Source organism: Bos javanicus, chromosome 28 (assembly GCF_032452875.1).
Source record: "Bos javanicus breed banteng chromosome 28, ARS-OSU_banteng_1.0, whole genome shotgun sequence".
Classification (NCBI taxonomy): Eukaryota; Metazoa; Chordata; class Mammalia; order Artiodactyla; family Bovidae; genus Bos; species Bos javanicus.
Window position 1 is genome coordinate 31,225,960 of NC_083895.1, and position 11,232 is coordinate 31,237,191.

General features: G+C 50.5%; 1 protein-coding gene across 2 annotated transcripts; it reads left to right on the forward strand.

Moving 5' to 3' along the window:
- The first annotated feature begins 3,535 nt into the window (after positions 1-3,535).
- PLAU (plasminogen activator, urokinase) lies at positions 3,536-10,796 on the forward strand. 2 transcript variants are annotated; one of them, XM_061405391.1, is made up of 11 exons: positions 3,536-3,627; positions 4,729-5,259; positions 5,708-5,741; positions 5,880-5,987; positions 6,594-6,768; positions 6,958-7,049; positions 7,237-7,456; positions 7,667-7,815; positions 8,399-8,539; positions 8,885-9,033; positions 9,676-10,796. In XM_061405391.1, the coding sequence occupies exons 2-11, from the start codon at positions 5,203-5,205 to the stop codon at positions 9,850-9,852; spliced, it is 1,302 nt and encodes a 433-aa protein (XP_061261375.1). In that variant the 5' UTR covers positions 3,536-3,627; positions 4,729-5,202; the 3' UTR covers positions 9,853-10,796. The 2 variants fall into 2 exon arrangements, with proteins under 2 accessions (XP_061261375.1, XP_061261374.1); XM_061405390.1 differs by lacking the exon at positions 3,536-3,627 and having other exon boundaries at positions 4,738-4,839; positions 5,172-5,259.
- The last annotated feature ends 436 nt before the right edge of the window (positions 10,797-11,232 follow it).

An 11,232-nucleotide genomic window follows, 5' to 3' on the forward strand; every position in this document is an offset into this window, starting at 1 on the left:
ATCCAGAAGGTCTGGAAAGCCATGACCAACACTCTTTGAAGTAATAAGTTCCTGATTTAGGAAGTAACCAGATTTAGATTAGGGACAAAGGAAAATCTGGCCAAGGCTCAAAATAATTAACTCAGAGGTCTGAGCTTCCTGGCTTGGGTGGGGCTAGAAATTGGACCAGACATGATGAGGCAGAAATGATGAGAATGGGTAGGGATCGTAAGATGAAGCTGGAGGGTCCAACTTGGCCCCTTTGTTCACTGAGGAAAGACTATAACCTCAGGGTATAGCCCCTGGGCTTTTTGCTTTCCATGAGTAAGGAAGCAAGTATGTGGTTTCCCCCGCCCTACTCTTTCCACAGGCCACTGGGGGCCTAGCAGCTCCAGCACCTCCCCTATCATGTTACAGGCCCCAGACGTGGCTTCCAATGCCTACTGTGAAACAGTATCTTCCCCCTTAGCATTAAACATGCAGAGAGACCCAACATGTCTTCAGACCCAAGGAAATTATGCGACCAGCATTCAGTACCTCCTTCCCAGAACTGCAGAGGAATCTGTCTGTCCCACGAGTGTGAGAGAAAGAAGAGTTTCAGGCCACGGACAACTAAAGAGGAGAAGGAGAGAGTGGGAGTCAGCGCTGTGGGGGTGAGCAGCGCACACAGCTGGCCGGTTGCTGGGAACTGTTGGCTAAGGACATAGCATTGCCACTTGACTGGAAGCCTGGGATGAAGTCCCAGGAATAGCCTGGACTTCTGAGCCAGGACAGTCATAGACAGGAAGGCAAGACAAGCATTTGAGGTAGGAATTATAGTTTACAAATTTCATCCGTGAATCTCTAGCATCTAGAACCATACCTGACGCACACAAGGCCCATGATAAATACTGAGTGATTTAATAAAGGAATGAACAAATGATTTCACACACGACTATGACCTCATTCAAAGTGAGGCACAGGCAGGGCAGGCGTTGCCTCTTTTTGTACGTGGTCAACCGAGACCCAAAGAATTAACTGTCTTGCCTGAGGTCATTCGACTTGGACGTGGCTGACCTGTGGCTAGACACTGTACTTTATACACAGTACCAAGTTGAATATTCTTGGTATAGCATCCCAGGAAAACATCCTGTGACTCTACATGAACTTCCCTTTGGGTCCTGCTAGTCAGAAAATAGCCCTTCAGTGGGCCAGCTTCCTAGACACAGTCTCAGGGCCAAGTTCGGCATCCGGGTCCTCCTTGCACATTTGGCCTCCGCCTGCTTTTTTATGAGTCTCTCCAGGAAACAGCGCCTCTCCATTAGTCTCTTTTGCCACATCTAACTTGAGGGGTCTGGACTGCTGAGATGTGGAAGCAGGAGGTTGGTGGGTTTATTCTGAGAGTCAGGAACAGAATGAAACCACATATATTCAGTTCCTTATTTTCTCACACTTGATAGAAACCTCAGATACCCTAGACCACTAAGTTAGTTTCAGGAATTCAGGCAAGAGACTAACTCATAATATAGCCGGGGCCTCCCGGGAGCTCCAAGTCCATGGTCCAAGGTGTGTTTCCAGAAGGAGGTCTCCAAAGCCAGCAAGAGGGCTCCCCTAAGCAGGAACATCTTACATCTGATCCTTCTCTTCAGAGTCTTCTGTTCTGAATCCTTCTCTTTGGAGGCAGTGAGGTATAGAGCACAGGACCAAGGATGAGAAAATCTGGATTCTAGTGCTTGCTTTCCCACTTATCAGTTATGTCTCTTCTCTCCACCTCATTTTCCTCATTTACAGAATGGGAAAAACAATTCCCAACTATGTAAGGCAGCTCTGAGTTTAAAGAGGAATGGTTTGTATCAAGGTGCTTTTTAGCAAAAGACAGAAATTATGTCAGTACTATTTTTTTATGGCAAGGCAAAAAAGAAAAGACAAAAAGGAGGAGGGAAACTTCTAGGGCGCCCCAGAATGCTTTGTTCTCACTTGTTCATGGATTCCTTCATAATAAAGCACCAAGGTGCATCAGGTGCTGAGAGAGAGAAAGATACTTAAGATGTAGTGTCTGCCCTAAAAGAATTAAAAGATGACTGTGCACCAAAAGATGAACACAGATTTCAGAGAGCACCCAAAGGTCACAGAGTGGAAAAGAAATTCTATCTTCACAGAAGCTCTAGGATTGTTCAACCAGGTGAAGAGGCCACAACAGGAAGGAGGGGGAAGAGGAGTGTCATGGTGCATAACGGTCTCCAGGTCTCTTTGTCCGGGAGGAAATGAGGTCATCCTGCTCTCAGAATCAGCATGACAGCCTCCAGCCAAGTAATCTGAAGTCATGAGAGCTGCCGGGAGAGTGCTGTGAATCACAAGAGTCAGCTGGGAATTTCCTGATAACTAACCTACAAGTTTCGGGGTAAGTCCTCAGGCTGCAACATCTCTGTTTACATTTTGATCACGTTTATTTACAATTAGTGGGTTCTAACTCCAAACAAAGCATACCACGATCTTCTAGAGGAAGTAGCAAAACTGGTTCGGAGGCCTCTAGCATTCTGACTCAGTACGTGAGGCTGGCAGCTCAGAAATGGGCACAGAGAATCCCTCCAGAGGACGATGGGTCACCGGCCTCACAAGCTGGATAGTGAGCTTGTACTTTCCCCAGGCAGAGGCTGGAATCCTGAGACCTCTGGCTGGAGTAGAGCAAAGAGGCTTCCCTTCTTCCTGCTCTCCTGGTATTCTCTCCTACCCGTCTCAGGTGAACCCAGACCCAGGGTCCAGGTTTGCCAGGCAGCAAGATGCTGTAGGCCTCTGGTGGCCCAGACGGTAAAGAATCTGCCCGCAATACGGGAGACCCAGGTTCAATCCCTGGGTTGGGGAGATCCCCTGGAGAAGGGAATGGCTATCCACTCCAATATTTTTGCCTGGGAAATCCCATGGACAGAGGCTACAGTCCATGGGGTGGCAAAGAGTCAGACATGACTGAGCCTTTAACACTAGGCAGGGAGAGGGACCAAGCCTTATGCCTCTTTGGGCCTCCCCGTGGGTCCCTTCTCCTAAGCCTTGGGAGGATTCAGCCTTCTCCCCTTCCACTGAGGTGACAGGGTGGATTCAGGTGACTCCAAGCCCTGGTTCCCAACACTAGGGGGAAAGGGATGGGGGTGACTGAACTTCAGAGTCCCGACTGTGGTTCTTCAGCTCTGCCTGAGAGACAGGTGTACATGCATGGACTTGTGTGTGTGTACACAACTGGGCACTTGCCCTCAGGCAGGAAGTATAAGTAGAGTTCTTTACACATGGTCTTTCTGAAGACCAATCTTACTTGATGAGCAATTATTTTACCTTACTAGAAACCAGGTTTTATGATATAGAATACTTAATAAACATGCATTTAAAACTGTAATTATCTTTTTGGAATGGGTGATATACAAGGATATTTTCAAAAATTTAACAGTGCAAAAGGCCATATAGTGAAAAATAAATCTTCCTATTCGTGTCCTCCAATTTCCCAATTCCTTTCCTCAGAGGTTAAAACAAGTTTCTACATTAAGAAGGCTTTATTCTTCCACTGTCTTTATTAAGTGACAATACTATGGATGGTTCATTAGAGGAACTTCCTGGAAGACACATCAAAACTTCAATAGAAAGCATCGACAGTTTGTGCCCTGAGACTTTATTCTCACGTGGGTGAGTGTAAAATCGCCTCAATCGTGTCTCTTTGGAACTTTATGGACTCTAGCCTTCCTGTGTCCTCTCTAGGGAGATTCTCCAGGCAAGAATACTGGAGAGGGTTGCCATGCCCTCGGGGGATCCAATCCAAGTCTCTTATGTCTCCTGCATTGGCAGATAGGTTTTATGCCACTCATGCCACCTGGGAAGCCCTGTTCTCACAATCCTACAGAATCATAGCAGGATTCTTATCCAGTCCTTATCAAGCCCTCACTTTCAAAGACCTCCCTTAAATCAAACTGCAAAAGTGAAAGTCGCTCAGTCGTGTCCGACTCTTTGCGACCCGTGGACTAGTCCACGGAATTCTCCAGGCCAGAATACTGGAGTGGATAACCTTTCCCTTCTCCAGGGATCTTCCCAACTCAGGGATCGAACCCGGGTCTCCCGCATTGCAGGCGGATTCTTTACCAGCTGAGCCGCAAGGGAAGCCCAACCAATCTACAAATTCTCAATAAAATCCGACGCCCTCCCCCACCCCTTGACACGACCAAACTGCCTTACTGCAGTAAGCAATAAACTCAGCTTGTCTTATCCACTGGTTGTGTTGATTTTGGAGAAGCCGGCATACTACAGGGGCAGCTCCAGTAAGCAGGGTTTTTGGCTTTTTTTGGTGTTTTCAGCGAGCGTGCATTTTCACATTGAGAAAGACTTCACAGCTGTATGAGCTGCGGGCTATGCCCCTAAGCCCAGGGGTCCGAATCGCTGTCCTAGGCAGTTGGAGGCCGAGGGTGGAGAAGAGCTGGTTTACTGGAGGGGAGAGTCTCCCTAGCGCCTCTCCTTTTGGCAAGTCGGGAGGTGGAGGGTGCTGCACCCGGCGGGCCCAGGCCAGGTGAATGGAAGGAGGGGGCGGTGAATTTAGTTACCTCTCCATGTCTAGGTTCAGACCTGGTTCGTCCCCTCCCCTGGGGACCGTGCTGCCCCTCACGGTTTCGGTTGTGGAAGCCTGCGGGGTCCAAGTGGCGGCGCGCCCTTAGGGGAGGGGAGGGAAGGGAGCGGACCGGGCGATCCCGGGCTGGGGCGGGGCTAGAACTGGGGCGAGTACTAATATAGAGCCTGCAGTGCCGGCTGGCAGCACAGCGCAGAGATTGGAGCCCTAGACCCCGGCGGAGCATCAGAGTGCCTACAAGTCCCCACAGTCCCGGTCCTGCGCCCCTCTGGCCGTAGCCGCGGGTGAGTGTGAGCCTCCCTGAGAGCGCAGAGTGGAGGCGGGGGACCCCGATCCTGCCGGCTTTACTTCCCCTTACAGTCTGCCCCTGCTCGGCTGCGTCTGCGCGCTGAGTCACCGCACCCCGTGCCTATGTATACCCCTACAGCGGCGGGTCCAGGCTGTGCTACGACCCCCTGAACCTCCAGAGAGGGGAGACGGGCCAGGCCCGGGGAGCCAGGTCACCGCGGGCTCGTCCCTCAGGGAACCTAGGGGCTCCAGCCCTGAACTGCAGTAATCCACCCCGTCCGCCTTCGCGCTCCTCCGCTTCTTCCCCTGACTTCTCCTTCCCATGCAGAGCTTCTGTCTAGAGCCCCAGCCTTGCCACCATGAGGGTCCTGTTGGCATGCCTGCTCGTCTGTGCCCTGGTCGTGAGCGACTCTGATGTGAGTGGCTTCCCTGCTTTGACTCTAGGTGGCGGGAGGCGGCTTGCAAGACCCCGGAACGGCGCAGGGGAAGGAAGGGGCTGCATAGGCAGCCCGAGTCCTCCAAAATTAATCAACAGTAGAGCCAAACAGGGAAAAAGGACAGGTGTGGCATTGGGGCCTTGAGAACTGGGGAGCTTGCACTTGCTGGCAAGGGAAGAAGAAGCCGCAGGGACTGCCCCAACCTGCTGGCACCTGATTTGTGAAGCTTATTTGAGTCAGTTCATTTCTCCCTGCTGGAAACCTATGATCTTCCATATGAGATCTAGTTAGACATGAACAGGGTGAGGAGAGAGGCAACTGGAGGGAGGGTGAGTTTTGGGATTGGAGCCAGTTCATCTTCACTCTGGGGTCTCAGGAGCATGGAACCTTTGATGAACTTTCTCTCTCCACTCCCCTTCTCTTCCAGGGCAGCAATGAAGTTCATAAAGAGTCTGGTGAATGTGAGTATCTACCGCTTGAGCGCAGATATCTTGGAAAAGCCTCAGGGGGCAGCCCCTCCCTGTTCTTGCTTCAAGGCTGGTTCTCCCCTGGCCTACTCCCACGCTCCTTGCTTACCCTCCAACCTTTGTGTTTTCCAGCGAACTGTGGCTGTCTGAACGGAGGAAAATGTGTAACCTACAAGTACTTCTCCAACATTCAGCGATGCAGTTGCCCAAAGAAATTCCAAGGGGAACACTGTGAGATAGGTATGGGGGTCCTGACTCTAACTGGGAGGGGACAGGGGTACCAGTGATTTGGGGACAGGGAGACATGGGTAGGATGCAAGAGCAGGCAGGAGTTAGGAGGTGGAGTGGAGGGCATCTTCACCCCCATGTGATGTACAGTGAACACACACTGCCTCATGAAGCTGCTGCTGCTGCTGCTGTTGCTAAGTTGCTTCAGTCGTGTCCGACTCTGTGCGACCCCATAGACAGCAGCCCACCAGGCTCCCCCATCCCTGGGATTCTCCAGGCAAGAACACTGGAGTGGGTTGCCATTTCCTCCTCAAATGCATGAAAGTGAAAAGTGAAAGTGAAGTCGCTCAGTCGTGTCCGACTCTTATCGACCCCATGGACTGCAGTCCACCAGGCTCCTCCGTCCATGGGAGTTTCCAGGCAAGAGTACTGGAGTGGGGTGCCATTGCCTTCTCAGCTTATGAGGCTGGGGCTGCACAAATGTAAGATGGGGGTGGAAAGAGACTCTTTCTAGGACCTTCTACCTCACTGAAATCATCTGAGGCCTGGCAAGTTCTCTAAAATGCCTGTCTGAACTTCCTTCTCTAATATTTTTCTCATCCCCACATTCTTCCACAGATACATCGAAAACCTGCTATCAGGGGAATGGTCACTCTTACCGAGGGAAGGCCAACAGAGACCTCAGTGGCCGGCCCTGCCTGGCCTGGGACTCTCCCACCGTCCTTCTGAAAATGTACCATGCCCACAGATCTGATGCCATTCAGCTGGGCCTGGGGAAACACAATTATTGCAGGTAAGTGGTAAGTGGGGGTAACAAGGACCTTCCTCATGGCCTCACAGAAACCCCTGTTACTATCCTGTTTGCCAAGTGCTGGCCATAGTATGAGAAATCAAGGCCATTGGTTGAGTCTTCTCTGAAGGGGAAGATACAGAAAAGGCAATTTGGCTTGGAATGACACCCTCCTCCCCTCTATGTTGCCAGGAACCCAGACAATCAGAGAAGGCCCTGGTGCTATGTGCAAATTGGCCTAAAGCAGTTTGTCCAGTTCTGCATGGTGCAGGACTGCTCTGTTGGTAAGTGTCAGTGGCCTGTTTATGATGGTGGGGTGGAAGGTGACAAACTCCTACGTTCCCTTATTGCATCACAGGAGGGATGAGGAGGGAGGCCTGCCTGGCCCTGAAAACTGGGTGGTCAGAGGACCAGGAGAAAAACACTTTATCCTACCTCCCTGCCCAAGACATCCCTTTCTTTCTTCTCCAGGAAAAAGTCCCTCCTCTCCTAGGGAGAAAGAAGAGTTCCAATGTGGCCAGAAGGCTCTGAGGCCTCGCTTTAAGATTGTTGGGGGACAGGTCACCAACGCCGAGAACCAGCCTTGGTTTGCAGCCATCTACAGGAGGCATCGAGGAGGCTCCATCACCTACTTGTGTGGTGGCAGCCTCATCAGTCCCTGCTGGGTGGTCAGCGCCACACACTGCTTCATGTATGTTCCTTCTTTCTTGGCCCTGACCCTTCTGCCCAAAGGAATCCCTTCCTCCTTCCCAGCAAAAGATTCTCCTTATTTCTGATCCCTCAGCCTCTCTCTACATGGCCCATGGCCTTGGGGAGAGGTGATGCTCTCAGGTCATTGTGGTGGGGAGGGGAGAGTGACAGGCTCTCACAAGATCAGATTGTCTGACTGATCTCCCCACAGTGATCACCCAAAGAAGGAGAACTACATTGTCTACTTGGGTCAGTCACGGCTTAACTCCGACACACGTGGGGAGATGCAGTTTGAGGTGGAAAAGCTCATCTTGCATGAGGACTATAGTGCGGAGAGCCTTGCTCACCACAATGATATTGGTGAGTGGAAAACCCTCATCTGCTCAATGATGATAGCTGGCGGGAAGGCGATCTGGAGAGACCTGAGTGGGAAGTTGGGGTTGTAGGGGAACTTGAAGACCCCGCTTTAAAGGGAGCGGTAGGGAAGGGTTCAGAGTGAAAAACATGAGAGGCCTGGTGCTCCTCTGTAGAGTCCCTGAATTTCCAAACAGGGAGCCTCCGCTGGGTGGCAATAGCTTGGACTGGGACGCCCTTTCCGTTGCGGGATGGAGCCTCTGTCCGTCCCAGGATATAGAACTTGGAGAGGGTACTGGGGCTGGTTTCAGCCCAACTACCTCTGTCAGGGCTTTCTGCAGGAAAAAATCCATACAGCTGAATGCAGTAGCCCTGGCTGTGTAAGCCTCTGTCAGCAACTGGAACAAAACCCTTGAAGCATGGAACAGAATAGGCTTGTTTTAGGTGACAGGCTACCACCAGACCTCCCAGGATGCCCTCTGACCTTAACTGATTCAGGAACAGACAGCCTCAGGGTTTGGAGGGGAGTGATGGTAACCCCCTGACCAGGTGGTGATCTTTCTCCTCTGCCTCCTTCCTGCTCCCCTAGCCTTGCTGAAGATCCGTACCAGCAGAGGCCAGTGTGCACAGCCCTCCCGGTCCATACAGACCATCTGCCTGCCCCCAGAACATGAAGATGCTCATTCTAGAACAAGGTGTGAGATCACTGGCTTCGGAAAAGAGAATCCCTGTAAGTGACATTTGGGTCTGGCTGAGAGGGTCCTGGAGAAAGTGCTGTAGCCTGGAAGTGAGCTCAGCTTGATCAAGGGAGGACTGTGGAGAAAGAGGTGGGAGCACGGTGGAAGCAGCAGATGGGTCTAGGGATGGAGTGGGGAGCATTATTTAGGAACTGATGAGCCATAAATTTAAATGGGTGAGGGACTACAGGTGGGGTAAAGACCTAGATTTTGGGTGGGAAAAAAATAAGGGCTTTCCCTGGTAAGGACACTTTTTGGTCCCCTCCCTGACAGAGCCCCAGTGTGCAGACTGGACAGACACATCTTAACATAAATTCCTCCCTGTTTCCTCCATCCAGCTGACTATCGCTACTCAGATGAGCTGAAAATGACTTTTGTGAGTCTGGTTTCCCATGAGGTGTGTCAGCAGCCCCACTACTATGGCGCTGAAGTCACTGACAAAATGCTATGTGCGGCTGACCCACAGTGGGAAACAGATTCCTGCCAGGTGAGAGTTCCAAGCATCTTTCTCCATCACCCTGCTCTCCCAGGGCTTCTGGGCTTTTTCCTATCTACTTTGGGGAGTCTCTCTCCAGTCAAAGTCCCAAGAAGCCAGGACCAGGACCGGGGCTCCAAACATTTGTCAAGAGCCTGGCTCTGTGCTAGGCACTTCAGACTCAGAAAGGGACAGGGACTAAGACCGTAAGAAAGAGAAAACATTAGAAAATCGTACAATGTAGTGCTCAGAGTGTCGTGTGAATTATCACTGATCAGCTGTTTAGAAGGAGGTGAGCACCAGCTAGATGGCCATGGCCATGGCAGGGGGCGCTTTAGCGAGAAAGAATGTGACTCTTATCCATAGGGAGGCAGAGGGAAGTCTAGAGAGCATTTCAGTTTGCAAGATATAAAAATGAGAATGACCACAGCATATCTTGGGATGGGAAGGAGAAGTATAGGGTCTGAAAATGTAGATGGAATTGTAGATAACAGGACTTTGAAAGGCAAGCAGAGGATTTTTAAATTTGATGTGGTAGGAAATGGGGAGTCACTAAGGACTTTGACTCTAGGAAACTCTCTTTCCTCTCTTTGGCATGACTGGCCCCCTTCTCACTTCTCCTAGGATTCACCTTTTGTGTCTTTGGCTTAACAGGGAGACTCAGGGGGCCCTCTGGTCTGTACCATCCAAGGCCGCCTGACCCTGACTGGGATTGTGAGCTGGGGCCGTGACTGTGCCATGAAGTACAAGCCAGGAGTCTACACAAGGGTCTCAAAATTCCTGCCCTGGATCAACACTCACACCAGGGGAGAGATTAACCTTGTCCTCTGAAGGACCCCAGAGAACCAAGGAAAGCACCACCCACTCCCATGCTGACCGTCATTTTTGCAGTAGGGCCAGCTGCACAGCTATATGTAAGGAAGAAACTGAGGAAGATGGACTCTGCAGAGGTGGTTTTGCTTGTGGTACCCCCAGGGTGAACGACAGTAGACTTAGCCTCACTAAGTCTACTTAATGAGTAGATATAGTCTGGGTGCTGGACGCCCAGATCCTTCCTGATCAGGATGGAAGGGTGGTCCTGAACCGGGATGGTATTGTCCATTTCTGGACTAAAGCTTCCTGGAGTTAAAAATGGCATCTCCTGTGCATAGGTGGAAGGAGACCCAGCTCCCTGGCAGTGGGCCATTCATGAGGCCCACTGTTGGGAAATGAATAATTTCCCAATTAGGAAGTATAACACAACTGAGGTCTCTTGAGAGAGCTCAACCAATGAAAGAACAATGGTTTGGAGAGTAGAGACACTAATAACTTGAGGGAAGGGCTCTGACATTCCATGGATGTATCAGGAAACGTAATATATGCGTGCGTATGTTTGCACACTTGTGCGCAAGCTGTGTCAGTGTAAGAGCTGGTGTTCTGTGTCTGACTGCAAGACTAGATACTTCCCCAAATTGTCTGGATGTGACGTCATACAGAATAGCCTGTTTGGAGAAGTCGTGGGTCACTCCTGGGGCCTCTTGGGCCTCCCAAGTGATGATGTGTATAAATGTATCATTTTGGGGCAGACTGTGAGAAGCACTAAATTTGCAGTTTCAGTTTCACATAGATGTTTTCTTGGCCAGTTATCCCTTCCGACCTTCTAGCTGAGTTCATCCAATCCTCACTGAGTGAGGCAAGGACCACTCCTGTACACTGAATATTTAATGATTATATTCTGGTATTTTTATTTATATCTATTTTTGTAATTTTGAATAAATATGATCAATCAAATGTGATTTTTCTGAAGATTTTGGCTCTTTCCTGGTGCTTGTATGGGAGGGAGTTGGGAGCATAAAAAGTAGAAGATGACGATGGTGGAATGCATCCCAGGGTTTTCCATGGGGCTATATCTTGGACCTAATGGGCCTTCGGGAAGGAGAATCTAGGAGAGTTGTAGAGCAGATCCTCCATAGCACATAAGGTACAAAAAGGTGCCCCAGGGACTTCTCTGGCGGTCCAGTGGTTAAGACTCTACCTTCCAATGTAGGAAGCGTAGGTTTGATCCCTGGGGAACAAAGGTCCCACATCTGGTGGTGTGGCCAAAAAAAAAAAAAAAAGGTGCCCCAAGCCAGAAGTCCACAACGTGATAAATGGTGTGCAGGCTTTGTCAACTCTCAGTTCCCCTCCCGAGCCTGATGCCTTTGGGCAGTGCACATCGTATTCAACTTTACA

Bases quoted from the DNA above. Each gene is read 5' to 3' on its own strand.
- PLAU (XM_061405391.1), top strand. From the start codon at position 5,203: ATGAGGGTCCTGTTGGCATGCCTGCTCGTCTGTGCCCTGGTCGTGAGC. The intron at 5,742-5,879 runs GTGAGTATCTAC...TGTGTTTTCCAG, and splicing joins TCATAAAGAGTCTGGTGAAT to CGAACTGTGGCTGTCTGAAC. The intron at 7,816-8,398 runs GTGAGTGGAAAA...CTGCTCCCCTAG, and splicing joins TGCTCACCACAATGATATTG to CCTTGCTGAAGATCCGTACC.